The sequence below is a fragment of the Panthera onca genome, chromosome D3 (genome assembly GCF_046562875.1).
Source record: "Panthera onca isolate mPanOnc1 chromosome D3, mPanOnc1 haplotype 2, whole genome shotgun sequence".
NCBI classification, from domain to species: Eukaryota; Metazoa; Chordata; class Mammalia; order Carnivora; family Felidae; genus Panthera; species Panthera onca.
Window position 1 is genome coordinate 5,499,711 of NC_138350.1, and position 27,156 is coordinate 5,526,866.

General features: G+C 49.7%; 1 protein-coding gene across 15 annotated transcripts in view; it reads left to right on the forward strand.

Annotated features, from left to right (window-relative positions):
• PITPNM2 (phosphatidylinositol transfer protein membrane associated 2) overlaps positions 1-27,156 on the forward strand; it is a 144,765-nt gene that overhangs the window by 83,465 nt on the left and 34,144 nt on the right. For all 15 annotated transcript variants that reach the window (XM_081790640.1, XM_081790634.1, XM_081790644.1 and 12 more), the window contains one exon: positions 26,264-26,436. In XM_081790640.1, the coding sequence (XP_081646766.1) occupies positions 26,359-26,436 (78 nt within the window). In that variant the 5' untranslated portion in view covers positions 26,264-26,358. The remainder of the gene's footprint in view (positions 1-26,263; positions 26,437-27,156) is intronic.

The window sequence follows — 27,156 nt, forward strand, 5'->3', positions numbered from 1 at the left end:
GAAGGAACGAGAAGCTCTGGTTCCTAACCACTTGGGAGAGTGCAAGCCAGCGAATGAGGCTGGGTTAGGTTTTGCTGCCCTGACAGGACGACCCCTGGGCTCATGGCCCAGCTGCTGCCAACTCTCGATCCCTCGGGTCTGTGCAGCCACAGGGTCGCAGCGTCCCTGCCCAACGCCTGCTCCCCACTGGGCCCACCGCGTTGCCCAGCCGTCCTCCCCCAGTTAATAACTCAGGACAAGCAGACGGCTCTGCTTCCTTTCCTTCCTGCTCTCGCATCGCCTCCCGCGGCTTGTTCCTCAGCTCGGGGTGGGTGTGGGCTGGGGGGAGCCTAGGAGGCTGGCTGCGATTAGCTGGGCGCGTCTGTCTGAGCTCTCGCTGCCAGTGCCCACGGCCTCGATGGGCCCTGGGGTGCCCCGGCGTCAGCTCTGTCGGCCCGTAGCCCGTGGAGGGGGAGAGTCTCCTTCGAAACTGCTGGTCCTGCCGTCTGCCCACCGCTGACCTCACAGGGGGTCTGCTGAGGGCACCTGTTGAGCCGTTGCAGACTGGAGAGGCCACCGGTGCCCTTTCCGCTCCTAGGAGCATCCCTTCCTTTGGTCTTCCTGATGTCCCGCGAGGCAAGGATTCACACACATACTTTCCGCCGTTGGGGTCTGAAGCTTCAGAGCGCCCCGAGTTACCCAAGGCCAGCAGCGGTGGCAGTCTGCACCTGCCTGGCGTCCGCTCAAGGCCAAGGGCAGTCCGCTCAGTGAGCAGTGAAGTCCCGAGAGACAGAGCCCAGCAGGGGAAGCTTTAACACGCGCGCCACTCTCTGGTCGTTGTCCTCGTTCTTGATGAAATCCTGGGGGAGCAACCTAAGTGCGTGTGACCCCCTAATTGGGCTGAATGTGGAGGGAGCCAGATCTCAAGGCCTAGGTGGTGGGAGGTTACCCCACCCCTGGCCCGAGGCCAAGGAGGGCTGGGACAAGGTCCAGTGCCCCCACAGGATTGGGAGAGGGTGGAAAGACTCTGAGCCTTTCTCTGCTGACCCAGAGGACTTGCAGGAAAAGGGGGGCAGGTCAGCTCACTTCTTTCATGCTGGGAGTCTGACAGAAGGAGGAAGCAGCATGTCCTGGGCCTCCTGGCACTGGTGGGAGCTGCTGGCGTGGAGAAGCTGAATGGGCGTGAGGACACCTCCCAGGGCGAGGGGCCACTGTGGCACGGGGCCTACCTCCGTCTGCTCAGGAGAAGCCATCACGGTGAGCAGCTGGCACAGGACACCCTGGGGCAGCTCGAAATCGAGAGTTTGTCTCCCCAGCAACGCGAACATGAGCTGTCAGCCTGCACTCCTCCACCCGGGTACCCAGCACTGCCCAAGAGCCCTGACAAAGTTCCGGCGTTCGCTGTCCTTCCCAGACAAGTAAACGCAGGCCGGGGTTATGTGGTGCATACAAGTGGCTGAGCCCAGCCTGATGTTCTTTCCACTGACGCTCCACTCCGGCCCTGACCTGAGGGGTCAGGACTCAGGGCCTGGGACTCAGCCCTCAGGGACCCTCAGGGCTGACTCAAGCCTGACGGGGCTTGAAAACAGGCAGTGTTCTAGGAGCCAGAGGACCCCGGGAGCAGAGGCGGTGTAAGGGTAACACCGCAGGGAAGAGCCCGGGGAGAGGCCGGGGCCGCATGGTGGCCAGTGGGGGCATGAGCACATGACAAAAGCTGCCCCTCTTGGACTCGCTTCTCTCCATTTCTCTCGGTTCTGCTTTCATACTGTCTCCACTGACGTCTCACAAGCGTGTATATGTTCGTATCTGTCTTAAAATCATCGTATCAGTGGACCCGGACACTTTTGTAGACAGGGCTCCAGGGGAGCCCCTGGCCCTGGTTCCCCCTGCCCTGTCTGCTTCTGCACGGGAGGGAAGCAAGATCCAGGAGGCTCAGGAGTCTGGCAAGAAGGAGACCCTCCATCTAGGATCTGTCGAAGGGCTGGGTCTGGTTTTTAAGTGGGTCAGAAGATCCGGCAGCCTGAGCTACCCTCAGAGTGGTCCAGAAACGTGTGAATCTGAGCAAAGGCTACTGACGTGTGATTAATTTACAAACAGGCGTGCAGAGTGGGACATTGTGTACACAGGAGCCTGCTGTTCCTGCAAAGCTGTGTCAAGATGTCACCAAGCTGGGTTTTATTTTAGTACCAAGTTATTGTATGTGTTTAGCACCAAGCCCGTGTGGTGCCGTGTACGTGCTGGGTGGCCGACCTGGTGGTGTTATCACCTCCGGGAGGGGAGAAACCTTTGAGGTAGTTCCAGGCCCCACGCAGGTGGGCCCAGATTTGTTAAAAGCCCAGAGCAGCTCCCCAGAGTCACAGAAAGTGTCTCACGGGTAATGTCTCCGCATGAGGAAAGGTCAGTGCACGTCCAGGCCACGGGGCCTCGTGTTGCCCCACGTCTGCCCTCCACCCCGGCCAGCTGCATCCTTCCCCCAACCAGATCACCTCCCCATGACCTGCGCGGACTCAGAAGGTAGATTGTGAGATTTCAGAATGGCTGTACGAAGAAAAACGCCTTAGCTGATTTGGAATTCTCAATCACTTTTGACCTTGGGGTAGAGTGAAACTTACCTTACTGCCCTTTTGGAGGAAAGGTTTACTTAGCAGGTGAATAAGCTTGCAGAAGGTCAAAAGAGGATGCACCGTCCTGCTGTTAGTCAGGACTTTCCTGGTCGAGAATAACAGAAGTCCCGTTCGAGCGAGCTCCGGCGCAAGGGGGGCCTGCTGGGAATGCTCGCATCAGCGCGGGGGTTACCGGGGCAGAGGACTGGGCTGTCGGCCTCGGCAGCCGCCAGGGTTGTGGATCCGAGGCTGCCAGGACTTGTGTTCGTGCTCAGCTCCGCTGAGGCCGGTGTGCCAGCTCCGTTGTCCCAGACTGGCTCCTGCATGGAGAGGACGGGGCTGTTGACACCTTCCTGCCTTTGCCACCAGGGGAGGGCCAGCTCCTGTTCTCTTTGACCCCAGGCTTAAATAAAGGTGCCGGCATTAAAAAAATTTTTTTTTTTTAAAAATTTTTTTTTTTTAACATTTATTTATTTTTGAGACAGAGAGAGACAGAACATGAACAGGGGAGGGGCAGAGAGAGAGGGAGACACAGAATCTGAAACAGGCTCCAGGCTCTGAGCTGTCAGCACAGAGCCCGACGCGGGGCTCGAACTCATGGACTGTGAGATCATGACCTGAGCCGAAGTCGGACGCTCAACCGACCAAGCCACCCAGGCGCCCCAAAAAAATTTTAATGTTTATTTCTATTTGAGAGAGAGAGAGAGAACACGTGTGCATGAGCAGGGGAGGGGCAGAGAGCTGGAGACAGAATCCAAAGCAGGCTTCAGGCTCTGAGCTGTGAACTGTCAGCACAGAGCCTGAAGCGGGGCTCGAATCCATGAGCAGTGAGATCATGACCTGAGCCAAAGTCAGAAGCCCAACTGACTGAGCCACCCAGGCGCCCCAGGATGCCTGCATTTTAAGCAGAGGCAAGATCACAGTTTGCAGATTGAGGGCAACATTTCAGCCTTCTCTTCCTCCTCCAAATCCTCTGTGTGATGGAACAAATATTATTAAATATCCAGGTGGGCAAAGAGATGCGTTTAGTGTATCAGAAACCATGATGAGTCAGCAAAGGATAGAGTGAAAACAGAATGAGGCTGAGAAAGGAAACAATAGCCAAATTGTACCCAGGAGGTAGAGAGGATTCTAGGTATGTGCCAAGCCTAGATGTGTGACATGTGAGGACCAGGAAGGGTCCTCAGGTGACCTACCCGGTTTGGTGGGTAAATGCGGACGAAGAATGAATACAACTGTCAAGTTTTCTCTCTTGTTGGGGAAGGAAAGGTGGACCTTTATTAAATCTGGGCACTCTAGAGAATCACATGTTTAACTTTAAATATTTAGGGGCGCCTGCGTGGCTCAGTTGGTTGAGCCTCTGACTTCAGCTCAGGTCATGATCTCACAGTTTGTGGGTTCGAGCCCCACGTCGGGCTCTGTGCTGACAGCTCAGAGCCTGGAGTCAGCTTCAGATTCTGTGTCTCCCTCTCTCTCTCCCCCTCCCATGCTCATGCTCTGTTTCTCTCTCTCTCTCTCTCTCTCCCTCTCTCTCTCTCTCAAAAGTAAATAAACATTAAGAAAATTTAAAATATATATATTAAAGAGTATCCCTGGGATCTGGCCCATGCTCTGTTTGTGTATATAAAGTTTTATTGGAACACAGCCACACCCAGTTGTTAGTGTATTTTCTGTGGTTGCTTTCCTGCTATAGTGGCAGAGCTGAGTAGTTACAGCATAGACTATCTGGCCCACAAAGCCTAAAATAATTACTATCTGGCCCTTAAATGGAAAAAGTTTGCTGACCCTGCTTTAGAAAAATGAAAACCAACACAAAAAATCTAGTGTAGTAGAGGGGAAAAAAAAGATATATCTAACAAAACAAAACGAATCCAATAAAGAGCAAAGAAGAAGAAAGGAGATATATATAATAAATAGAAAATGGCAAGAATTAGTCCAAATATCACTAAGCACAATAATTGTGAACAGAGACAGTCTCTCAGAATAAGCTAAAATTTTTTTTTTGAATGAGACTGAAAAAAAAAGAAACCATTTAAGAAGAAAATAAAAGGATGAGGAAAGAAATCCCTAACAAACAGAGCAAAGAAAACAAATGAGCAATTTAATATCAGATGAAAAGAGAAGTAAAATGAAAATATTTTAGGGATAGAGGAATTGCTTCAGCTGATAAAAAGAATATTCCACCGGAAGTTAAAGTGAAAAGATGTGGACTTTCTGTACTTAACAATGTAGCTTCAAATACAGTAAGTAAAAACTGATGCTATTATGAGTGAAAAAATGACACATATAAAGTAACAATGTTGAGCTTTGAAAGTCTCTAAGACGTCTACATAGATGCACCCAGATGATGAAGTTGTGTAGAACTTAACACACACACACACACACACACACACACACACACACACACACACACACAAATAAGTACAAGGAAAACTGGGGAAATGTGATTAAAATCTATAAATCTTATCAATGTCAGTATCCTGCCTGTGCTATTATAGTTTTGTAAAATGTTACCATTAGGAGAAACTGGATAGTGTGCAAGCAATCTCTCTGTATTATTCCTTACGACTGCATGTGAACTGACAAGAAAAATCTTCAAGAGATACACGTTAGGTACAAAAAACGGAGTAACTCTTAGGTTAGATGAGAGTCAAAGCGAAAATTTTACTATTTTTTAAAAACTGTTTATTCACTTTTGAGAGAGAGAGAGAGAGAGAGAACACACAAGCAGGAAAGGGGCAGAGAGAGAGAGGGAGACACAGAATCCGAAGCAGGCTCTAGGCTCTGAGCTGTCAGCACAGAGCCCGACGCGGGGCTCGAACCCACAAGCTGTGAGATCATGACCTGAGCCAAGTCCGACGCTTAACCAACTGAATAGGCCACTGAATATAAAACCTATGGAGTGAAGGCAAATTGGTAGTCAAAGGACAATCTGTAGCCCTAAATTCATTTATTAAGAGGCAAGCAAGACTAAACATTATTGAAGTCAGCTTTCAATTCAAGAAGCTAGAAAAATAAACTCAGAGAAGGTAAAAAGATATCATTACACATGAAGTCAGAAAACAAAATTCATTAATAATTCTAAAAGCATGTTCTTTGGAAAGACTAACAAAAGAAACGCAACTTTGGTGAGTCTGATGTAAAAAAAAAAAAGGCACAAGCGAGAAAGAGAATATAACTACAGAAGGGATTTTTAAAAATATTTATGTATTTTTGGGAGAACACAAACAGGGGAGGGGCAGAGAAAGCGGGACAGAGGATCTGAAGCGGGCTCTGTGCTGACAGCATGGACTGATGTGGGGCTCAAACTCACAAACTGTTAGATCATGGCCTGAGCCAAAGTCAGATGCTTAACCGACTGAGCCACCCAGGTGCCCCTTTTTTGTTGTCTTTTAAATTTTTTTTTCCAGAAGAGATTTTAAAAAGAAAAGACTGGGGGCGCCTGGGTGGCTCAGTCGGTTAAGCGCCCGACTTCAGCTCAGGCCATGATCTCACGGCTCGTGAGTTCGAGCCCCGCGTCAGGATCTGTGCTGACAGCTCAGAGCCTGGAGCCTGTTTCAGAATCTGTGTCTCCCTCTCTCTGACCCTCCCCCGTTCATCCTCTGTCTCTGTCTCAAAAGTAAATAAACGTTTAAAAAAAAAGACTGTTATATGCACCTTTATGCCAATTAATTAGAAAATCTAAGTGAAATGTAGGACTTTCTAAGAAAATAAAAACTACCAAAACTGGCTTCTCAAGAAAATAAATTTGCCCCTAAAACAGGACTGAAATCTCCCAAAGATTTCAAGAATCTTTCCCTTTCAAGAAATAGATAACACTCGTGTTATATAGCCTATTTCGGAACATACAAAAAGGTGAAGGAGCCCTCATATCAAAGTCAGAGGATAACTCAGCCAAACTACAGGCCAGTCTCACTTTTGAATAAAAACCTGAATTCTTTTTGAAAACAAAACAAAACAAAACAAAAAAAACATTTAATTCAGCCAAACATTAAAAGAATAATATAAGAATGACCAGGTAGGATTTATCCCAAGAGTGGAAGGAGGATTTAGTTACTAGAACTTTTCGTCGAATTTAGTGTATTGACTGTTTGCTTTTTTTTCCCCCCTAAGTAGTTGTTCAAAATTAAGGTGGTTCTTATCGTACAATAGACCAACCTTTGCCATTGGCTTGCTGCTGAGGGAGTCCGGGGAGAACCTTGTCACACTGTCCTTTCCTGTGTACTGTCCCTGAGGGTGTTCAACAGGTGGGGCTGCAGGAGGCCACGTCCCCTTTATTGGGGTGACAGAGGGAAGGCAGCGTGCTGCAGTGAATAGACTGAAAACTGTAACGCCAGGCGACACTGAGAAGAAACTGTAGAAATTATAAGGTCCAGGCTGCTGAGAGAGGTTACACCCTGACGGAGAGTGTGCTTTGAATTGTACCCTCTTCCCCACCCCCCACCTGCATATGTGACCTTATTTGGAAATAGGGTCTTTGCAGATGTAATCAGGTTAAGGTTCTACTGGAGTTGAGTGGGTCCTAAGTCCACTGACTGGCGTCCTTATAAGAAGGATTTACAAGGTCTTGTAACAAGGACCTTATAAGAAGGTCCCTGTGAAGACACAGGGACCCAGAGACACAAAGAGAATGGCCCGTGACAGCAGATGCAGCAGGGAGCCGAAAAATGCCCAGGATCCAGGATCGCCAGCAACTCCCAGAAGCTAAGAGGGAACCGACCTTACTGACACCTTAATTTCAGACTTCTGGCCTCCAGAAGTCTGAGCGAATAAGTGTATTATTTAAAGCCACCCAGTTTGTGGTCCTTTGTGACAGCAGCCCAGCAAATAAATATACTTGTTATCTGTTCTGGAGGATGCCCCCAACCCATTCTTCAGACCAACTGCTAGCTGGGAGTTGAGGGTGGTCTCAGACAGGCAGTAACCCAGGCGTTTGCTGAAGCAAATGTAAATCTTCTCAGAAAGCACAGACCCTCGTCCTGAGTCTCAAAGGATTTTCTCCGCATAACTTCCACAGAAAATGAGCAGTTCGTCCTCAAAAATAACGAAGCATCAGAAGAGAGGAGACACCATGAGCCAGAGCCAGAGCCAGCACGAACCATTCACAGCAGAAACAGACCCTCGGGACCTCAGCTACAGCAATATTTAGGCAGAGAAGAGAAAATAACTGTTCGACGCGTTTGAATAAATAGAAGGCAGGGTTGGAAAACCGGGCAGGGAATAAGAAGCTGTAAAAAATGATGAAGCAGATCTGAAAAAGAACCAAATAGAACTTCAGTAGGAGAGTAGGCATAGCTGAAGCAGGAGTTAGTGACTGGAAGCCACATGTGAAGAAATCATCCAAAAAAAAAAAAAAAAAAAAAAAAAACAGCAAAGGGAAGGGAAGGAAGCCATAGAAAAGATAAGACACATGGAGAAGGGAAACACCTGACTTTCATCTGATTAGAATTCCACAAAGAGTAGAGAAAAATAAGCTCGAGTCATGTTTGGAGAGAGAATTGCTAAGAATTTTCCAGAACTGGTGAAAGATAAGAGTGGTTTGGAGAGAGAGGAGGGTGCTGGAGAAGCGAGATTCAGCTCATAAAAGATAGCTAATTCTTCCGTCAGGTCCTAGGCTTGGAGCTAGATTCCAGCCTGGCCCCCAGAATGACTCAAGAGATACCAAAGTCTTCACCCTGATTCCCCTTCGATTTTGGTCAGTTCTTCTGACCCAAAGGGTGGTTCCTGAGAATTGAAGGATCTTCATGCTAGGACAAGGTTTCAGTGAGGAGTGGACCTTGAGACTGTTGAAAACATTGCCCCAGATCAAGCAGGGCCCTTTCCCTGCACTGCCCAACTCAGGGGACTGCCAATCTTATAGTCCACAAGAATGTCATCTCTTGGAGTTGGGCAGTGCACAGCCTGTGCAGCTGAACTGGGCAACCCAACTACCTCTGATGCCGCCTTTTCCCAAGTTATGTGCCCATGGGGTTTTCCAAGTTTAACCAGAGGGCTTTTTTTTTCCTTTGTGTTTTCTTTCCTCCCTCCCTCCCTCCCACGATGGGGTGGCATCCATCATCGGCAGGAGGATTTTATGGGGCGATGAAGGGAAACTAATAGCACTGCAAAGAAGAGCTGGGCAATTTTCCAGGCATACAGTGTTCTCCGGCAGCCCTGGGACGCCTGGCTGTAAAGGCCACGCTTCTCAGTGAGATAGAGCGAGGCCTGGGCAGAGTCGTACAGACACATGGATTTTCATGTGCATACACAGCATACACAGCATACACAGCTCCCCCTCGGGACACTGGCTGCTCCTTTTGGCTCAGGATGGAACCAGGCCTGCTTGCTCCCTACCGAGTGAGCACTTGCACCCAATTGTTGGTGGCCTGAGGTGCTTGGACCCTTGCTTACCCAAGGGCACAGTAAGTCAAGCCTGGATCACAGGCCAGGAAATATGGATTCTGGTTCCATCCCGCTCTTGACTCGCTGTGTGGCCCCGTCAAGTGACTCAGCCCCTCGCGGCTTTCCTCTTCCCACCTTTCTCTGGCTACTTCCAAACAATGACTTCCTAACGAGAATGTGGCGGCCTGGTGTGATAAATTGTAATGCACTGAGCCTATCTGAGAGCAGGTGGCAGCCACTGTTAGATATTTGGGCCCCTGGGTGTTGCTGGATCTCTGGATCTCACTCAAGGCCACGCTTGTCTTTCCCAAAACACCCCCGTAGGAAAGGGGTTGAGATGGCCCCGGATGCCCCCCATGCCCTCCATGGATAACAGCATCCAGCCCTCTGTGTGTCTGAGGTTTATGCCCCTGCATACTCTCGGGGGAACAGGGTGGGGGGGGAGGGGGGGAGGAAGGGGGGAGGCAAGTCTGGCTCCGTGAACAGTCTGAGTCACAGACGCTATCAAGAAACTGGGTTTGTTATTCCAGGGACGGCAAGGCTCTATTCTTGGAGAATCTTTTAGTTTCTCTGAGGAACAGCTAACAGAGCAGTTTGTAATTAGCACTTTGGCTGCTTAGTGGCATTATCTGCCTGAACATTCACCAAGCAAACCTTCTTGAGTACCTACTAAGTGCCAGGCCCCTGCTCCCCAGCACCTGCAGGGAATGAAAAGGCAAATAGGGCAGATTTGCTGTAATTTCTTCCGGCTGGGAATGAGGCAGGCGAGGCCCCCAGCGTGGGGTTGCCTGTGCTGTATACAAGTAAATCAGATCACTCGAGAGCGTGGTAAGCAGTGGGGTCCTCCCCGGAGGGGCACGGCATCTGGTGTTGAGCCTGTATCACGGCAAGCAGCCAGCTGTGCCGAGTCTCAGGTACCGGCTTCAACAGGCACAGCAGAGGCTGGAGTTAGGAACTCACCTGGGTTATTCCAATAGAAGGAAGCATGCCGGGTGGCTAGAGCAGGGTGAGGCAGGCAGGCCCGGCCCGGGGGTCAGCATCTTCCTTCCTTTTTAAGGGTGAGTAATATTCCCCAGCAGGTCTTTGATAACTCAGGCAATGTCTGTCTTTTCATGTGGCCTAGAGGCTCCCAGTGGGCTCTGTTGTGGTCCCCCGGAACCTTAGCACTTGGTACAGATCCTGACATCTGGCTCAGTAAATACCCCTGGATACGTGAAGTTCAGAGGGAAGCCGGCATACGATTTCTTGGGGCGCCTGGCTGGCTCAGTTGGTTAGGCATCTGACTCCGGCTCAGGTCGTGATCTCATGGTTCATGAATGTGAGCCCCGCGTCAGGCTCTGTGCTGACAGCTCAGAGCCTGGAGCCTGCTTGTTTTCTGTGTGTCCCTCTCTCTGCCCCTCCCCCACTCGCACTCTGTCTCTGTCTCTCAAAAACGAATAAAAATGTTTAAAAAATTAAAATAAAAGAGTTCTTGCTGAGGGGGGAGGTTGGAGGGGCTTATTGAAACTTGGACTTAAGGAACTTATCTGCAGGTTATAAAGTTGAGATTTTATCCTCAATAAATCATCCAAATTATCCTCCCTCAGCAATGCAGTTAAGATTTGGGCTGGAACCAAGGAGTCTGTATTTTGAAAGAAATACCAACCTTTATTTCCAGGATCGGTCAGAAACATTAAATTTAAAACCAAGTAATCACTCTCAGATGGAGTTTATGTGGGTTTTCCCTTGGCTGCAAGGTTTGCATTCACTACAGAGTAATCCAAAAGAGAAAATAAAAGCACCTCTCTAAATCATGCATCTTTGTAAACAAGTGTTAAAGCTCTCCTGTTAGCTTACGTTATATCTGGATTCTGATGCAGCCACCATAAATCCATCAATAAATGTCTCAGGCCTTGGACACACCACTTAAACTCTTGGTTCCTTCCAAAAATGGGGCACACTTGTCTTTTCCACCTTGGAGGATCGATCTGAAAAAGCAAGAGTATAAAGCGAAAGGCTTTTATAAACCATAAAGCACTATTAATAACGCTAAGGGTATACATTTATATAAATTGGTGTAAATGTGGTTACGTTTGTTCAGTTCTTGAGCCGTTTCTCTTGGCTGCACAGAAAGGTAAACTTGACTCCGGTCCTTACTGAGTGATGGGCGGGGGACAAGGGACTTCAAAGACATGGAGCCATCGTTTCTGCAGCTATAAAAACGGATGTCATAGCCATGAAGCAGGATGTTATTCCGCCATAAAAAGGAAGGGGGTACGGATCCAGGCCGCGCGGATGAACCTCAAAGACATGATGCTAAGTTAGAGAAGCCAGACAGAAAAGGCCACACATGGTGCGAATCCATTTATGTGAAACGTCCGGGATGTGCAAACCCACGGGGACAGAATGCGGATGAATGAGTGCCAGCGAGTTGGTGGGGGTGAGGGTGGGGGTGGGGACAGAGAGTGAGTGCTCACGGCTACTGGGTTTCCTTTCGGGGTGAGGAAATGTTCTGGAATTTGGGAGTGGCGATGGTTGCACAGCTCTGTAAACATACTAAAAACTACTGAAGTGCACACTTTAAGAGGATGAATTGTATGGCACGTGAATTGCACCTCAATTAAACAAATAGATAACTGGGGGTCATGTATTTAACACAAGGCAGTTGTGAGGATTAAGTAACTCTGACTATGTAAAGCGGACGAAGGGGTTTATGCGCCAAGGGACCGAGAAGAAAGTGTGGTTTTGCGTGTGTTGGGAGGTGGGATAAGATGAGACCCTGGTGGGGCCTCCAGGAGAGTCAGTGTTGGACAGACTGGACATTTCCTCCTCCAACCTCCTCACCGGGGGCGGGGTGGGGGGAGGAGGGAGGCGGCTAAGGCTCCGACCTCTCAGTTTTTCTGGGATCTGTACCTTCAAAGAGCCCTCCACCTGGTTCCTGGGCCCCGGCAAGTTTGGGAACCACGGTGCCAGGCACTATGGGGAGCTGTGGGCGGTTTCTCAGAGCTAATGGCTTTAATACTCCACTGGACCCGCCCCCCACTGGGCTGTAGCGTCTGCAGAAAGAGCCTTGGGTATCGAGCCATGAGAGCTTGCCCTAAAGCGGGCAGGACTAGGGACCCCGGCTCCTAAACCCCACCACGGAGTCTGTGCCCCTCTAGATCGGAGGTCAGCCCCACGGGGCCACTTGCCGAGGCTGCACGATCCCGGCCGTGTTTTTTTGGAACAAAAACCGAAGCATAATCTATAGCTTATGGCCAATCAGCTTGGAGCCAACTGGAGTCTCGCATCCGCTGGGCTCCGAGCAGAGGTTTGTCGGTGGGTGTGCAGGTCTGTCCAAGGGCTGGGCTACCTGCCTGCCACCTGCAACGTGCTCCATCAGTGGGTGTTAAATACAGGAAGTAACGGAGGTGGAGACGTGATGGAGCACCGAGAATCGGCTTAGCCGCGCCGGGGTCGCTGGCGGCCCCGACCGGTGCCTTTGTAGCAGAGTAGTGGGTTGAAAGAGATTAGGAACATGGAAACTGCGAGCGTAGCTAAGTCTTAGGAGGAGTTTTGCTATAAAGGGGGAGCAGAGAGATGGGGTGGGGTTAAGAGAGCCGTGGGGGTTTTGTTTGCGTGTTGTAAACACGGGGGCCGATCCTCGCATGTTTGCGTGCTGGCGGCGGGGGAGACTCCGGTAGGAAGGCACAGGCCGACGGCAGGTCAGTTCCCCGTGTCACGGGCAGCGGGTGCGGGTGGGGGGACTTGACCCAAGGTGGGAACTTGAGGAAAGAAAGAAGAGGATTGGAGAGAGGTAGGCTTGCTGGGTGCTGGGCCCACCCGGGGTGTCCAGTCGTGACCCGGAGCCCAGGCTGGCCTGAGAAGTGGGCACTCGGCACTGTCTGCTGTGATTATCACTGGCGCTTACTTAGGTTATCGCTGTCACACTGCCGTTGTAACGAGGGGCCATCACCCGTTTGGGGGGAAATCCCAGCTCTGCCTCTCAGCAAACTCGGGTGCCCCGAAGCTGCTTCTTCCAGGGGTGGGGGGAGGTTGATGAGCAAAGGTGCTTTGGGCCGAGCTCTGTGCCAGATACCGGCGTAACCAGAGCCCCACTCGCCTAGAGGTGCCCCCCACTTTCAAACACCTCAGGGGTCCCCCCTTCTTCTGCCTCAGTAGCTGGGGGGCATTCTTACCCCAGAGCGGTGCTCATCTCCAAGGCCAACACGCTCTTGGGAGGCCCAGACGCAGGACCTTCGGTGAGCAGACACGTGCACTGCTGACATGGAATGATCTGGATGTTGCTGCTGAAGTGCAGTGCCCGGGAAAGGCGACCACCGGGTGGAAGGCCCCTGAGCACCCCCCAGCCGATGGCTGTGTGAGCCACCGCCTGCCGCCAGGCTGGTAGGCGAGGTCCCTCTGGATTTGTGTTTCCCTCGTCGCATGTACGTGTCCAGTGGCCTTCTTAAAACAGCTCAGGCTTGTTGGAGCTGTGCTGAGTGCTCACTGTGGGGAGCACCCCCTGGAGGCCCGCGTGGTGACGGTCAGAGCAGCAGTGGCCGGCAGGATCCCCCAAGGGCGAGCAGTACAGAGCAGGAGGTGAGTGCTGGCTCGAGCCCCTCATGTTGGCCCAGAGGATCTGGCTCTCAGTTTTCAGTTCCCCACGTGCAAATCTCCTCTCCCCTTTCCCCCACAAGTGATGTTGGAATTTGCGGGCTCGTCAAGGGAGTAGGAGTCAGGAAATCGGGGCACTGATACCCCTTGGCTTGCAGTCCTTGGCAGGGCACCCACCCTCTCTGGGTCTGCCTTGCTTTCTGCACCGCAGCCATGAAAAACCCTCCCGCTGAACCCCCTGGCTGCCATTCGGGTTGAGGTGTTACAGGTGAAAAGCTACACAGCCCTCAAGCATTTCCTAAGGGTCTCGCTCCTACCACCCCAAGCTCCTAGCCCCGCAGAGCAGCACCTGCCCTGCAGTGCCCCCAGCGGCCACTGTTCCTTGGGGTCTCATGGCCAAGCCCTGCAGTGGCTTGGCAGAGGTCCCCAGCTTGGCCCTCCGGGTGCACGGTGACGGGATTTATGGCCTTCCCTGGGATGTCAGTAACTGCAGGGGTGCCCAAGGCTTTGGGGCTCCATGGGTCCTGGTTCCATTGCTCAGGCCAGAGCAGGGGGTGAGGCTGTGTCCTCTGGCTCTTCCCACCTGTGAAATCCAGGTCTCACTCTCATTTATAAGGTGACTGTTGACCTGGGGTGTGGTGGAGGGTGGGGGGAACGTCCTTTACCTTTTCCTCCAGAGAAATCTTGGTGGAAGTCCAACATCTAACAGCTAAAGATGGAACACCCTTGGGGGCAGGGATTGGACCCCCCTCCCCCAGCTCCTTCCAGCCCAGACTTCCCTGGGGGATGTGCCTACTACCCCCAGGGACAGAGAGGCAGCCCATGGGTGCTAACTTCATGCACATACTCCCCCACCCCACCCCTGGCCTGGCAGGCACGTCCCTGGGGCACAAGGGGGTCGTCCCCTATTCATCTGGAGCCTGCCTTCCCTAGATGTGGATGGTGGGGGAGAGATGCCCACGTGGGGGCAGATGAAGTTCTCTTACCTGCTTCTGCCCCTGATTAGGGGCCAGCAGACTTGGGAAGCCGAGAGCAGAGGAAAGGGGGCTTTCCTGGAGGATGTGGGGGAGAGACCCAGGGTAACCAGAAGGGGTGCTCCAGATGCTCTGAGGCTGCCAGTCGTCCTCCACGCGGTCACAAATGTCTAGGCAGGCTCCGACGGCCTGGCTCAGAGTTGCTCCCAGACCTAATGGCCAGAATGCAGCTGAATTGCGTTTGGACAGATCCCATCCCCCTTGTCTCCTCACAGCCTCACTCCTCAATTCCATCTGTGACGTCAAACCCCAGCTAATCGTGGAAAAACAGATTAAGTTCCATAAACTCAATTTTCTCGCTTCCCTCCCAGCCACGGCCTTTGCTCAAAGAGTGGTCTTCCCCACCCGCTGTGTCACCTGCCCTCTTGAGCCCAGCCCCGGCAACCCACCAGGCTTCACCAAAGTCCCTTCAGCCTGGCCACCCCAGCCCCTTCCCCACCATGCCCGGGGGGGGTCACTGAAGACCTTTGGGCTTCCAGCCTGGGAGGCCCTGAGATGTGTCCTGCCCTTGACCCCTCAGGCAAAACCAGGTGTTTTGGTCATCTGCATCCTCCTTTTTTTTTTGTCTTCCTCATATGGGTTCAGATGGGACAGGCTGCCTGAGGAGGAGGGGGTGATGGCCCTTCACCCTGTCTGCCTGTGCCAGAGCCCTGGCCTGGAGCTCTCTGGACCTTGTGCCTTGTCCAGAGCCGGGCTCTCCCCTCATTGCCTCCCTGCTTACCATGCCTGCTGGTGCCCTGTCCGTCTCCTCCCTGGTTAACATGGGGCCTGGGATCATGAATATGGGGGTTCTGGAAAGCCAAGGCTTTTCTACAGATCAGGGGCCAAGTGCCACGCATGAGGCCCATTGGAAGGTCCGTCCCTGTCTTCCCTGGAGAGGGCCTGGGGGGATGTGCGTATGGGTGCACTGGGGGCACAGCGGTCACTCAGACTCCTCACCTGGCTTCCCTCGAAGAAGGGCGTCTGGAGCCGTTTTCCTTTCTTCCGTCTCACCGTGCCAGGCACTGAGGGCTGCCCTGTGGAAAGGAGTAAAATATAACCCTGTCTAACCCGTCACGACTCCAGCGGGGACAGAGATGAAATGGGTGTCTCGCGAGCACCCGAGTGGGTGTGATGAGATCGTCTGAGGGTTCGGCTGCTGGTTGAAGGGGGCTCAGGGCACAGGCAGGCACACAAGTCACACTGCCTTCTCTCGTTGGCCTGGGCTCCAGCTGCGCCCTCTTGCGCCAGGCTCAACCAGGAGGAAAGCACGGGGACCCTGTGTCGTGCCTAGCAGGTTCACATTCTGTCTGGGAAGCAGACCCGGCCTGCCAAGGGGTCATTTGTCCCTCAGATGTCTGTGCCTGGGTGCTGGGCTGTCTTTCCCTGATGGTGGTAGGCTTCGTGTCTGTGCCTGAGGTCAGCAGCACAGCCAGAAAGCTGCCCAGGCCCAGGGCCCAGCCTGCCTGACCCTGCCGAGCACCTAATGGCTAGCTGAGTACCTAATGGCTACCTGAGTAGCCACCTAATGGCTAGCTGAGTACCGGGTGGAACTGGGCCAAGCATTTTATGTGCATCGTGTCATTTAAGCCACAAGACAGCCCAACAGGGCAGGTGCTGTTCTCACCTACTATTTTGCTGTTTTGTGGAAGATAAAATGAAAGATCAAAGAGTTTAAGCAGTTTGCCCACAGTCAGAGCTGGGAGGTGGTGGAAGGTCTGGCTGACTCAAAGTCCGCGGTTTTAACAACTGCATTGACTGTCCTTCCTTGGTTAGTACTCAAAATGCTACTCAAAGTCTGCTGCTGCGCCTTGTAAAACATCAAGTAACAAAGAAAAGTACAAGTAAAAGTTGTCCCAAATTCCACCGATCTGAGATAACCCTCACCAGCATCCAGTGAGCATTATTTCAGACTCTTTATACAAACACACACATACAGAGTAGTAATAACTTGAAAAAAAAAATGGATCTTAGTCTGTGTGCAGTTTTGTTTTGGTTTTTTTTTAGTATTTATTTATTTTGGGAGGAAGAGAGCGTGAGCATGGGAGGGACAGAGAGAGAGAGAGAGAGGGAAGGAGAAAGAGAATCCCAAGCAGGCTCCATACTGTCCGTGCAGAGCCTGATGCGGGGCTCAATCCCATGAACTGTGAGATCATGACCTGAGCTGAAACCAAGAGTCAGACACTTAACTGACTGAGCCACCCAGGTGCCCCTGCGTGCAGTTCTAAAATAAAAAGTCAAGTTTAATTCTCTTAAATTTAACTGAAGACAAATCCCTTTGTATGTCTTTGAAATGAAATGGAAAGAAATTGCTAAACTTCAGAAACACATTTCTTAACTCACTGAGCCACCCAGGTGCCCCAAATGTTTGTTTATTTTTGAGAAACACATTTCTTAATCTTAAGTGATAATAAGTAGTTCCTAAAAGTTCCTTAAAGTTAATGGGGAAAAGAGAAAAACTTTTTTTTAAGAGAAAAACTTTTTAAACAGCTTTATTGAGATACAATTCATATACCATACAATTCATTGATTTAAAGTGTGTGATTCAGTGGGGTTTTTTATACTACATTCTTATTTTTTTTTAATTGTAGTCATTATATAACACAAAATTTGCCCTTTCAAACATGTTAAGTGTCCAGTTCTGTGGCATTAGTACATTTACAGTATTGCGCAACCATCTCCTCTCCTATTTCCCAAATGTTCTCATTCCCCAGATAGAAATCCTATAACCAGTACACAATGCCTCCCCAGTTTCCCCCCTCCCCAGCCTCTGGTAAACTTTAATTAGCTTTCTGAGAGAAAACTTTTGTTTAATTATTTTATTTCATTTTCTAAAATTTACATCCAAATTAGCATATAGTGCAACAATGATTTCAGGAGTAGATTCCTTAGTGCCCCTTACCCATTTGGCCGTCCCCCCTCCCACACCCTCTCCAGTAACCCTCTGTTCTCCATATTTAAGAGTCTCTTCTGTTTTGTCCCCCTCCCTGTTTTTATATTATTTTTGCTTCCCGTCCCTTGTGTTCATCTGTTCTGTGTCTTAAAGTCCTCATATGAGTGAAGTCGTATGATATTTGTCTTTCTCTGACTAATTTCGCTTAGCATAATACCCTCTAGTTCCATCCACGTAGTTGCAAATGGCAAGATTTCATTCTTTTTGATTGCCGAGTAATACTCCATTGTGGGGGGGGTGTATGATATACATATATATATGTATATATATACATATATATATGTATATGTGTATATATGTATATATATATATGTATGTATACACACACACACACACACACACACACACCCCACATCTTCTTTATCCATTCATCCATCGATGGACATTTTGGCTCTTTCCATACTTTGGTTATTGCTGATAGTGCTGCTGTAAACATTGGGGTTCATGTGCCCCTTCGAAACAGCATACCTGTATCCCTTGGATAAATACCTAGTAGTGTCATTGCTGGGTCGTAGGGTAGTTCTATTTTTAAAGTTTTGAGGAACCTCCAGACTGTTTTCCAGAGTGGCTGCACCAGTTTGCATTCCCACCAGCAGTGCAAAAGAGATCCTCTTTCTCCACATCCTCACCAACATCTGTTGGTGCCTGAGTTGTTCATTTTAGCCATTCTGACAGGTGTGAGGTGGTATTTCATTGTGGTTTTGATTTGTATTTCCCTGATGATGACGGATGTCGAGCATTTTTTCATGTGTCTGTTAGCCATCTGGATGTCTTCTTTGAAGAAGTGTCTGTTCATGTCTTTTGCCCATTTCTTCACTGGATTATTTGTTTTTTGGGTGTGGAGTTTGATAAGTTCTTTATAGATTTTGGATACTAACCCTTTATCTGATATGTCATTTGCAAATATCTTCTCCCATTCTGTCGGTTGCCTTTTAGTTGTGCTGATTGTTTCCTTCGCTGTGCAGAAGCTTTTTATTTTGATGAGGTCCCAGTAGTTCATTTTTGCTTTTGTTTCCCTTGCCTCTGGAGACATGTTGAGTAAGAAGTTGCTGCGGCCAAGATCAAAGAGGTTTTGCCTGCTTTCTCTTTGAGGATTTTGTTGGCTTCCTGTCTTACATTTGGTCTTTCATCCATTTTGAGTTTATTTTTGTGTACGGTGTAAGAAAGTGGTCCAGGTTCATTTTTCTGCAAGTCGCTGTCCAGTTTTCCCAGCACCACTTGCTGAAGAGACTGTGTTGATTCCATTGGATATTCTTTCCTGCTTTGTCAAAGATTAATTGGCCATATGTTTGTGGGTCCACTTCTGGGTTCTGCATTCTGTCCCATTGATCTGAGTGTCTGTTTTTGGGCCAGTACCATACTGTCTTGATGATTACAGCTTTGTAATATAGCTTGAAGTCCATGAGAGAAAACTTTTAATAGGTTAGAATCATTTTTTTTTATCAATACACTGTATTTTTAAAAGAAGTTTTAGGTTCACAGCAAAACTGAGAGGATAGTACAGAGAACTCCCATATACTCCCCTGCCCCCACGTGCACAGCCACCCCCACTATCAACATCCCCCACCAGAGTGGCACATTTGTCACAATTGATAAACCTATATCAGGACACCATTATCACCCAAAGTCCATGGTTTGCATTGTGTTGTATATTCTCTGAGTTTTGACGAATGTATAATGATATGTATCCACCTTTATAGTATCATACAGAATAGTTCCACTGCCCTAAAAACCCCTGTGCTCTGACTATTCATCCCTTATTAAGTTTTAAATCTATATAATGAATCAACTTTCATGCCATCCACCTCTGTCCACTTTCAATTTTTGTTATTATTTGTGTACATTGCCAAGGTTTTTATATTCTATTCAAAAACAATAATTGCTCCAATTTCAAAAATATTAATTCAGTATTCACCAGGATTCTTCCATTGATGAACTTATTTTGGTTGGCTGGATTTCAGCATGAAGTAATTTTTTAAGACCTTATGGATGCCTAAGCGTCTAAATTTATGTTATAGAATGTCCATTAACTTTATACTCAAAGGACAGTTTTGTTGGGTATAAAATTCTGGTTCATAATTTCTTTCTCTCACAACTCTGTAGATATTGCTCCACTGTTTTCTGAAATTGGGTTGCTATGGAGGATTCTAATTCTCAATTCACCTTTCTGCCCCCCTAGTTATATGGTTCTTTCTTTCTCCTTTAAGATCAGGACCTTTTTAAAGATGCGTTGGTGTTAATTACACCATCGAGTTTCCTGGGCCAGTGAATGGCAGTTAATTTGTAGAGCCAAGTTTTGTTTTTGTTTTTGTTTTGTTTTTCAGGGGATTTTCCATTATATATTTGAATACTTTTCCTCCTGTTCTATTATTCTGTTTTCTTCACCAGTGTATATGTTGGGTTTTCTTTTGCCTCCTGTATCTGTCATTTTTGTCTTATTAGTCTTCTCCATTTAATTTTGTGTGATTTCTTGCAACCCACTCACCAGAACTCTCTAGTTGTTTATGCTCTGCTTCATCATTTATTCATTGCTTATCATATGGGTTTTTTTTAAATATGTGATGTATTTATTTTTCTTTCTCATTTTCCCCTGAGCTCCACTAACTCACTTTTCAGCTTTCATCTCTTTCTGTTGTCAAATAATTTCCTTTTTTTTTTACATTTTTTTCATTTATTTTTTAAATTTTTTAAATTTGTTTAAATTTTTTAAACTTTTTTTAAATGTTTATTTATTTGTTTTTTGAGAGAGAGAGATAGAGAGAGCGAGCAGGGGAGGGACAGAGAGAGAGGGAGACAGAATCCCAAGCAGGATCCATGCCGTCAGCACAGAGCCCGATGTGGGGCTCGAACCCATGAACCATGAGATCATGACCTGAGCCCAAATGAAGAGTTGGATGCTTAATCAACTGAGCCACCCAGGTGCCCCTCAAATCATTTCTTTTTAAAATTTCTGTGTGTCTTTTTTTCCACTCATCTGACCCTGTCAGTTCTTTTTATTTTTTTATTTAAAAATTTTAAGTTTATTTATTTTGAGAAAGGTAAGGGAAGAAAAGGAGGGAGAGAGAATCCTAAGCAGGAATATGGGGGTTGAACGCATGAAACATGAGATCATGACCTGAGCCAGATGCTTAACCAACTGAGCCACCAAGTGCCTCTGCCCCTACCAGTTCTTAAGAGATTATATCTGTAGTTTCTCTGGGTCTGTGAACTGATTTTCTGAAGTCTTTCTGTATTTCTCTGGACGATTCCTCATGATGTGTGTTCTTCTTCATTTGCTCCCCCACCCTTAATGCCATAGGGCCCATGTGAGTTCCTTTGTGATTATTATTCTTTAACCACCTTCCAAATAGCAGCATGTGAAAATGTGGGAGTGGTCCAGAGCAGATGCACTATGGGCTTACTTACTGTCTGGAAGGCTCTCTGGCCAGAGCTGTTATTTATCTTCTGCCTAGGGATTCGGTCTCTCTCGTGTTTCAGGGTCCACGGTCATAATGGTTGTCAGCAAAGCTCTTTACATCACTGGCTGTCCATGTTATGACCAACCCCTTGCTGCCCCTTTTCTCTCCCCAGCCCCACTTCACTCCCAGTATCTGTTTTAGCTGGAAAACGAGGTTCTGTCATAGAAATGGCCCATTGGTGTGATTTCCCATCAATTCCCACACCAGTTCCATCCCACAATGTAAAATCGCATCTCTACATGTGCTCAGTTGTTCACAGCAGCACTAGTCCCATCAGCCTCAAATTGGAAATCACCAAATTCCCATCAACAATGGAATAGTTAAGTCGATTATAGTACATCCACTCGATGAAATACTAGACAGCAATGAGAACAATCTACAGCCACATGCAAAAATTTGGACGAATCACATGAGCATCATGGTCAAAAGAAGCCAGGATCAAAAACACATATAGTATGCTTCCGTATGAAATCACCCAAAGACAACTGGATATTGGCAATTCATTAAAGTACAAAAGAAGCAAATAGCAGGAGAGTGGTTGTCCACAGTTGAGGAGCTATGACTAGAAGGAGACCCATAGGGGACTTCTGGGTTGTTAACTTCCTGTTTCTCGATCCTTGCTGGTCCTACAGTTGTGTTCAGTTTGTGAAAATATATCTGTACTTATGATACATGCATTTTTTGTATGTATGTAATACTTCAAATAAAACATTTTTCTTTTGGGGGTGCCTGGGTGGCTCAATCAGTTTAGCATCCGACTTTTGATGTTGGCTGAGGTCGTGATCTAATGGTTCGTGAGTTTGAGCCCCACCTTGGGCTCTGTGCTGAGAGCGCAGAGCCGGGTTGGGATTCTCTCTCTCTCCTTCTCTCTCTGCCCCTCCCCTGCTTGTGCTCACTCTCTCTCTCTCAAAATAAACTTATAAGAAGTTTTTTCTTTTGAAAAACAAGACAGGGAGATGCCTCCCCTCACCTGGGTGGCATCCACAATCCTATTTCTTCATTCCAGCAGGAGGATCGTGGCCATGACTTTCAAGAAGTGATATTTACTTGGGGGTCCAAGGAAGAGGCATGTGTAAGCTGTCAGCATGTTCCTTTCTTCCAGTTCAGACTTCATGGTGTCTGTGGTTTTGGGGAATAGTGATTGCCTTATTTCATCAGCCACGAGGACTCCCCTGTCTCTGTAGTTTGTGTTGTTTTTGAGGGAGGACGGTAGAACAGAAATGCTCCTACCCCACCGTCTTCAACAGGAAGTCAGGATGGATTCCCGAACCCACTGGTGAGGGTGTAGCTGTAAAGAAACAGGCCTGACTTTCTTTCTTAACTAAATAAAATGCTGGTCCTTGACGAGACCCCTTTAGAGTGATCAGCTTGAAAGACAACACCCAATGTGGCCAGCACTGAGAGATCACCCGTGGCCATCTCCTGAGTTCGGCTCCTCTCACTGGGAGCTTCCTGAAGGGGTGCAGAGCTCTGAGGGCTTCCAGAGGGGACCCCCGGCGGACATGGGGGACCGCACACCTGCACCAGGGGCTGCTTCAAAGGATAACATTTGCTTGCCTGTGGAAATTCTGGTTATGAAGTTCATGCTTTATGCTCAGACCTTGTCTGAGGAGTGTGTCTCTTGTCCCTCGGAAGGAGAGCACTCCTGGAAGCACATGATGGTCTCTTGTCACCCTCCTCCTGTCCCACTGAACATCATGGGCACTCGGCTGCAGGGCATGGCCTCATCTCAGCCTTGAACGCCACCCTTTCCTGTGGTCAGTGACTGTGGGGTGGCCTCCGTGCATTCGCACAGCCCCAAACCCAGCATGTGGCGTGACAGTGCTGGGGCACAGTAGTGGGAGGTCACTGTGATAGTGTGGCACATTTAGGCCTCAGGGCCTTTGCTCGGCTTGTTCTGCAGCACGTCCATGTCTGCTGAGGATACCTCGGGTCCCAGGAAGTCCCCGCTCCTGTTACTATAAAGCTCCACCTTCCCTGAAGCCTTTCCCTAGTCCCCCCTCTGCACTGACAAACACCACCCCTGGCTGGTCCACTTTTGTCATCGTGGGGACACTGGCAACTCTGGAAGGCAGATGATGTTATCCCCATTTGCTGTATGGAGACACCGAGTCTCAGCAGGCCCCGTCAGTCGTCCTGGGGGACCATGGTCAGTCAAGGCATTGTCAGGTTTTGAACTCAGATCCCAGACTGGGGCTCCACCTGCGATGTCCCAGGTCTCGCAGAGGTCTGATCCCTCTGACCTGTTCTTAGTCCCCGTGCACTGATCTCTAACTGTGCGGCACTCTGTTCTTTCCTTCTGTCTGTCTGTGCACCCACCTCTGAGTTCTGGTGTTGCACAGGCAGAAACACGGTCTCTCACCCAGTGGCAGATGGAGCTGTATCCCGAGCGTTCACATGGTCCGCTCATCTCCTGGCCGTCATGGGGCCGGCACCGCTGGTCAGCCCCAGGCTTTGCCCCTGGCTTTGCGTGGGCACTTGGTCTGACTTGTGAGCAGGCGAGCACAGGCAGGTCACTTTCCGTGGAGGCTTTAAGATCACCAAAGGTCAGATTGCTTAGACTCCCACAGTTTCTCAAGAACACTTAGGGATTGCATCTGACTTCTTTGTTATTGAGGTGATGCAGTGGGACTTGCCCAAAGTCATCGTGGGTCATTGCACTTGTCCTGGGTTGCAGAAGAGGCCCCCTGAGGCCCCCTAGACATCGGTGTGCATGCCACCGTGTCGTGCAGGGCACGATGCCTGACGCTTAGCAACTGGCTAAGTTGCTGTTCTGTGACGGGCGTCTAGTACCTTCCCAGCAAGGTGATGCTGGGCTTGAAAGAAGACCAGGTGGAAAAGCCTTGGAAGCACGGCCCTTATTGAACCTCATCCTTCCTCTTCTTGTCTCCAGGCCTCATCGCATCGAGCTTCTCCCAAGCGTGTGGGTCTCTCTCCTTTGTGTCAGGAAGGTCCCCATATCCAGTGCCTGTCCTACCCTGTCGGCCACTTGAAAGTTGCTCCAGGTGTCGGCTTGGATGTGCTGCCACCTGGCTGATCCCAGTCTCTCGTGGGAGGAGGTGACACTGTAGGGACTCTGGGGCCATCACCTCTGTCTCCAGTGGCCTCAGCTTCTAGCCAGACTTGAGCAGAGATCTGTGGGCCTCGGGGTGGGTGGGTCTCAGAGCTGAGTGGGGGCAGCCCACAGCCTCTGCTTTCTCGTCCTGGACAGTGTCAGCTTGGGCTCGAACCCACGGGCCCTCTCAGCTGCAGGCTGCACCCATCTACCTTGGACGAAGGTTAGCAATGCTCTTGAGTGTAAACTCTGGAAAGTTCAACCCCCTCCTCTCTGTGGTAAGTTCAGGGCTTTGGGTTGATGAGGGAGGCGACAGGACCCGGAGGGGGGCGGGGGGCTATAACAACAAGTGTGTAACAACAAGTGTTACCCTGTGGCATTCGGACAGGTTGCCTGAGAAAGTCCCTCCCAGCATGAGGCCTTGCAAATGCAGTGATGTGCGACCCCCACCCAGGAGGGGAAGGAGAGTCAGACAGGGCGCTCACGTGTCTGGTGACATCACTCAGAAGTGTGATGGGGAGCCTCCCTGTCTGCGGTGTTTTGTTGCCCCAGGCTTTGTCTTTTCTATGGCCAGCAAATGTGGGGTGCAGCTTCGTGGGTTATGTAAAGTAGATGACCTCTAGTTAGCTAAAAAGATGTTTATTTGGACTGTATTTCAAGCAGTTGGATGCGTGAGAGCTTGTGCTGGGGCTTTGGGCTAACGGTCCCACCTGCTGTGCAGAAGTGAGTAACATAGGGGTCATTTGAGGCTAATAATACAGTGGCCGTCTCTGACTTATTTATGTAACACCCCCCACCTCTCAGTCTCTCTCCCTAGGTGGCTTATTAAAGAATTTCTTTCAACCCTACATGCTGATCGTTCCACGAGTTCTGGTACATTCTTTTCCCCCAATCTCATTACATAGCCAGTAGTCCCTTAGTGCCTGGGTGACGCTCAGGCCTCGGACAGATGGTGCCCCAGGGAGGCTGCCTGCCTGGCCAGACCCTCGCTCTTATCATTTACCCAGTGTCACCATGAATCTCCACCGACTGCTGTCCCTGGCGTGGTCCCTCTGCAATGCTATCCTGATTCTGCCACTGTCCACCTTGGAAGCCTTCACTCACCTTCCATTTAGCAGTGTGTAACCTCTCTGGGGGTAACCACAGCAAAGCCCCCACCATCTAGGGGAAGGATTGTGACGGGTAATTCCATTTTCCAGATCACTGAGAGTATGCCTCCAAGCCTTGCTTGTTTGTTTTTACATTTGATTGCTCTCGGTGCACATCTCCCTCAAAAGTATTCTTTGTCATCTTAAAGAGAAGCTTCCATGGGTACACTGTTTATTTTTTAAGTAGTCTTACTGAGCTAGAACTCACATGCGATGCAGTCCACCCACTTATCTCACTTATCTCTTCTACTTCCAAGACCTAGGCTGGGTCGGCAGCAGAACAGATGCCAATAAGTACTTGCTGGATTGAGCTAAAACCACACTGAGATCACCTCTTTTGGATAAGTCCAGATCTCCTGCCAGGAGGCAGCCGTGCCCTCTGTGTCTGGTGACATGAATGGAACTGATGGCCCCAACACCGAAGGGTCCCAGACTGCTGATTTTTAATTTTTTTTAACGTTTATTCATTTTTTAAGAGGCAGAGAGAGATAGAGCGTGAGCAGGAGAGGGGCAGAGAGAGAGGCAGACACAGAATCCGAAGCAGGCTCCAGGCTCCGAGCTGTCAGCACGGAGCCCGACACGGGGCTCGAACTCACGGACCGTGAGATCATAACCTGAGCCGAAGTCGAACACTTAACTGACTGAGCCACCCAGGCGCCCCGCAGACTGCTGATTTTTAAATTTCTCACCTGGGTTTTTCATCCTTTTGTGTGCCCTCCCTTCTTTCCCGTGGCCATCTGCCGTCACCGTGTCTGCCTGCAGCTACTCCAGAGCACGGGGCTGCTCTTGCCGGAACAGGAACAGTGTGTGAAACGAGAGCACAGTGCTCTTCACGCTTAGGGGGTGTGACACCCTCCCGCCGCCTGGCCCTCACTAGTGGGATGACAGTCTTTTATTTACCCCACGGCTGATAAGAGTTCACACGTCGTCTACAAGATTGCTCAGCAAACAAGGAAAGTGAAGGCTGGGGAGGTGAGGGAACTTGTTCAAGGTCACACCGGAGGCTCACGGTGGAGTCAAGACCAGGCCCATCCTCTGTGCTGCTGTGCCCACCAGTCTTGCAGGAAGTGACTCTCCTGCTCTCTCTTTCTCTCCCAGGGGTCCTTGGTGAATTTTGTCATGGTTATTTAAGGAACCTCGCCTAGAAGTCCCAACACGCAGTTCCCCATCGACGGGAAGGCTTGGACTCCAAGATGATCATAAAGGAATATCGGATTCCTCTGCCCATGACCGTGGAGGAGTACCGCATCGCCCAGCTATACATGATACAGGTGGGTCTTGGGGCCAGGGCAGGCCACGCCGGGCGTACAGATGGCTCTCGAACCCTTGGGTGGGGTGGGGCGGCACTGTGGTCTCCACGGCAGTGTCTGCTCAGTAGGCTCCTGGTAAGTGTCTCAGTTGCCCGGGCGTTGTGGCTTCCCAGCCCGATGCCAGGAACACAGCGGAGTGCCGTGGGTGTTTGTGGCATTGGCCTGTCCCGCCAGCCCTGTATTCACGGCGCTGGCAGTGCTGACGCCCTTTGCACTTAATACCCGTCCTCTCACTGATTCAGATGTTATCCGTGCGTATAGTCAGCTTGGGCCGCTTTAACAAAGAACACAGACCAGGGGGCTGAAACAACAGACATTTGTTTCTCACGGTTCTGAAGGCTGGAAGCCCAAGGTCAAGTTGCTAACAGAGCTGGTGTCTGGTAAGGGCCCTCCTCCTGGCTTACAGATGGCCACCTTCTTTCTCACCGTGTCCTCGATGGTGGGTGAGGGGGCAAGGGAGTCCTCTGGAGTCTCTTCTGTAAGGGCACGAATCCCGTTAGCAGGGTTCTGTCCTCATGACCTAGTCACCTCCCAAAGCCTGACCTAGTACCATCGCATTGGAGGTTAGGGGCTTCAGTATGAATTTGGAGGGGGCACAGAAATTCAGTCCATAGCAACCCACTTGACAGACAGGAAGGTGTGAGGTCCAAAGAAGTTAAGCGACTTGCCTGGGAGCACCTG